Source organism: Amblyomma mixtum, chromosome 7 (assembly GCF_055824585.1).
Source record: "Amblyomma mixtum isolate Tamu chromosome 7, ASM5582458v1, whole genome shotgun sequence".
NCBI classification, from domain to species: domain Eukaryota; kingdom Metazoa; phylum Arthropoda; class Arachnida; order Ixodida; family Ixodidae; genus Amblyomma; species Amblyomma mixtum.
In genome coordinates this window covers 3,282,772-3,286,351 of record NC_143018.1, presented here as the reverse complement: position 1 = coordinate 3,286,351, position 3,580 = coordinate 3,282,772, and the positions used below count along the sequence as shown (strand labels likewise).

At 59.1% G+C, this 3,580-nt stretch overlaps 1 protein-coding gene across 1 annotated transcript; it reads left to right on the top strand.

Moving 5' to 3' along the window:
- Positions 1-404: 404 nt before the first annotated feature.
- LOC149334813 (uncharacterized) lies at positions 405-1,348 on the top strand. The gene has a single exon (XM_089553698.1). It carries the CDS (start codon positions 411-413, stop codon positions 1,272-1,274), a length of 864 nt encoding a protein of 287 aa, XP_089409824.1. The 5' UTR covers positions 405-410; the 3' UTR covers positions 1,275-1,348.
- Positions 1,349-3,580: the final 2,232 nt, after the last annotated feature.

Sequence of the window (3,580 nt, the reverse complement as noted above, 5' to 3'; positions counted from 1 at the left end):
GGAACATCTTGGCACGGCAGTAACAACTACTGCAGGTGTGTTTCCCAGAGGCTGACGCTAGCTCCTGTGATCTTATATCGTTTGATCCGAGCGGTGCTTCACACGACACACCGGCTCAGACGAGCGGTGACGCTAGGCACTTCTCGCCAAGCGCTATGCCTCCAGGTAGGGAGAGCATGGCGCGACATGTGCAATCTTGCTCATCCCACGGGGCCCCTCAGCCAGAACTACCTGGCCAGGCCCAAGAGCCTGTGTTGCGCAACGCCTTGCGCCTCATAGAGAGCCTTACGGGTATCGTGCAGAACAACCTGCAAACACCCGCTCCAGCGGCGAGTCCGAGGCTAAGGGTGGACCTTCCCAGCTACGGCGGCTATCACGATCTTGTCAGTGCCAACGACTACCTTGAGCGCATGCTGACCTACCAGCAGGCGACAGGGCTTACCGATGGCGAGATTCTGGCGCGTGTCGTGCCAATCTCACTGACTGATCAGGCTGCCCGCTGGTTCCGCCTTACTGGCTATCGGTCTCGCACGATGGAGGACTTCCGAGCGAGGTTTCGCGAGGAGTTCTTGCCCGCAGATTACGAGCGTCGTCTGCGGCGCGAGTTGGAGCTGCGTACTCAGCATCCGGACGAATCGTTGCTTGAGTACGTGAGGGCGATGGACGAACTCTATCGTTTTGCAGACCCCTCAGCTTCGAACGGCGAGAAGGTAGAGCGTGTCACGCGACAAGCTCACCTTACCTTCGCAGCCTACCTACGAGGCGTACCGTTCAGGGACTTGGACGAACTCGCCTCGGCAGCCAAGCGCATACAGGCGGACATACTCGCCTCCCGCGCGTATCGGCCACCCCCGCCAGCGTCGCAGGCACTTGAGCCGCGATACGCCTGGAACGGAGACACTTTTCGAAACCGTTCCCGGGGAGCCGAAATGGTTGCATTCCGTGACGGGCAACTGAGAAACGGTTGGGAACTGTCAGACCGAGCTCTCGACCCGTACACGTATGCTATGCGGTCAGCACACGCTGCGCGTAGCCAAGGTATGCAGAATCGGGACCGACATACCGACCCGAGGACGCTAGACCAAAGGGCAACTGCGACGGTAGGCCCGGCAGGGAGGAACGGTCAGCCGGCGCGAGGCGACAACTGCCCCGCCCGGCAACGGCCGAATACCCTCTGCTACCGGTGCAACCAACGAGGGCACTACGCCCGGGAGTGCAGACGCCCCGTGAACCGAGAGCACGCGCTTTCGGGAAACGAACGCAGCCGCCGGTAAGCAACGCTTCGCAGCCGGCGGCGTCAACAGCGGTGCTCAGTGAGTCACACGAACTCCTAGCCCCGCTGGCTTGTCGTTTGGAACCACCCAGCGACACGCCAGTACCGCTTATCGAGCTTACAGTGGCACAACGTAAGTTCATGGCATTGCTAGACACAGGAGCGAGCGCATCCCTGTTTGGCGACCAGGTATCTGAGCATCTCCGTCGGAACGGACTCCGACTGCGAGCGAGGAACCTCACGTTCCGATTAGCCAGCGGCATTGCACACGCGAGCGGTGCCGCGCGGCTTGTGGTGCGGTGGGAGAAAAGAGTGAGGCGCCAGCGCTTCGCTCACCTCCCCGGCCTATCGGTTCCAACTATTCTTGGTACAGACTTCCTCGCCAAGACGGGCATTGTTATTGACGTCTGCAACGGAGGATATAGGGAGCGAGCATGTGGCACCCTGAAACCTTTCGTTCAACCCCAAAAAGCGTCGAAAGCACATACGCTTTCCGATGGTTCGCGCGCAGACGTACGCAACGATCGCCCGAAAAAGAGCCTCGAAACGCCTTCGGCCCGGCTGAACAACCAGCCTGTCGACCGCGCCGAGAGGAAAAGCGCGGAAGGGAACCTCTCCCCTCCCGCGCGACCCCCTGTCCCCCCTGCGGTTGCACTCTGTGCCGCGGCGGCATGCAGGCCTCCCCACCCCCTGCTGGACAACTCAGACAGCTTGTCGGGGGAGGAAAAAGCGCGTTTGTCTCTGCTCCTAAACGAGTACGACGCCGTATTCACGGAGCGGCCTGGCTGCACTACGCTGGTTAGGCACAAAATTGAGACAGGCGACGCTGTTCCATGGAAGTGTAATCCTCGGCCAGTCAGCTTGGCTAAGAGGAAAGCGCTCGATAACGCACTGGACGAGCTTCTCGATACAGGCGTTGTGGAACGATCAAACAGCCCCTGGGGTTTCCAGTGGTGCTGGTGCCCAAAAAGGATGGAATAACCCGCCTTTGTGTGGACTATCGACGCCTGAACGAGGTGACACGGAAGGACGCATACCCACTTCCGAGCATTCCCTCGATAGTGTCCAATGTTGGTGGAGCGAAGTACTTCACTACGCTCGATGCTAGCAGAGGATACTTTCAGGTGGAGATGACCCCCAGTGACCGAGAGAAAACTGCCTTCACTTGTCACAGGGGACTTTTCCAGCTTACCCGAATGCCGTTCGGCCTGGTCGGCGCGCCCGCGACGTACCAGCGTCTGATGGACCGTGTCCTAGGCGATGCAAGTTGACACCACGCTCTTGCTTACCTGGATGACATTGTCGTGTATTCGGAAACCTTTGATGAGCACTTACGGCATCTCAGGGATGTACTGGAAAGGCTGAGGTCTGCGGGAATCACTCTGAACCCGAACAAGACCCAGATAGCGGCGACCCGAATAACACTGTTGGGGTTTACGCTAGACAAAGGACGCCTTCTGCCGTGCGAAGACAAGCTGCGGGCTATTTTGCAGTTCCCGTCGCCGGCAGATATAGGCGGACTAAGACGCTTTCTGGGGCTGGTGAACTTTTATCGACAGTTTATCCCAGATTGCGCAGCTCTGCAAGCCCCCTTAACAACACTGTTAAGGAAAGGTGTGAAGTGGCTTTGGGGACCCGAGCAAGAGGCGGCACTACGCCATCTCACTTGCGCGCTCGCGGAAACCACAGAGCTAAGGCTGCCTGACCTGAACAGAGAATTTGTGATCCACACGGACGCTTGTGACCTGGGCTTAGGAGCAGTCCTGCTTCAAGAGCACGGAGGTAGCCTGAGACCGGTGGCGTTCGCCAGCCGCTCATTAACTCCCGCAGAGAGAAACTATTCCGTGACAGAAAAAGAATGTCTCGCGATTATCTTCGCTCTGCGGAATTTCGACTACTATGTCGATGGAGTCGCTTTCGTGATTGAGACTGATCACATGGCACTCACTTGGCTGAGACGCCTAGGCGAGCCGTCCGGACGCCTAGCGCGATGGGCGCTGCTCCTCCAGCGTTACGACTTTACCGTGCGCTGCAGGAGCGGCAAGAACAACGTGGTGGCGGACGCACTTTCGCGCGCGCCCGTTGACGGCTTGGGAAGTAACAACACTGCCCACTCCGCCGCGCCCGACAGCCAGAGCAGCGCGCCTGCCGCGCAGCTCACACAACGCCCCAGAGGAAGGGACACCCCGCCTTCCCAGGGCGAAAGCGTGAACCACTTGGAAGGCGTCAGTTCCGTGGTGAGCGTTTTCAGCAGAAGGGAGCTGTTGGAGGCACAGCGGGAGGATCCATTTTGTCGAAAAGTGTTCG

Bases quoted from the DNA above. Each gene is read 5' to 3' on its own strand.
- LOC149334813 (XM_089553698.1), top strand. From the start codon at position 411: ATGCTGACCTACCAGCAGGCGACAGGGCTTACCGATGGCGAGATTCTG.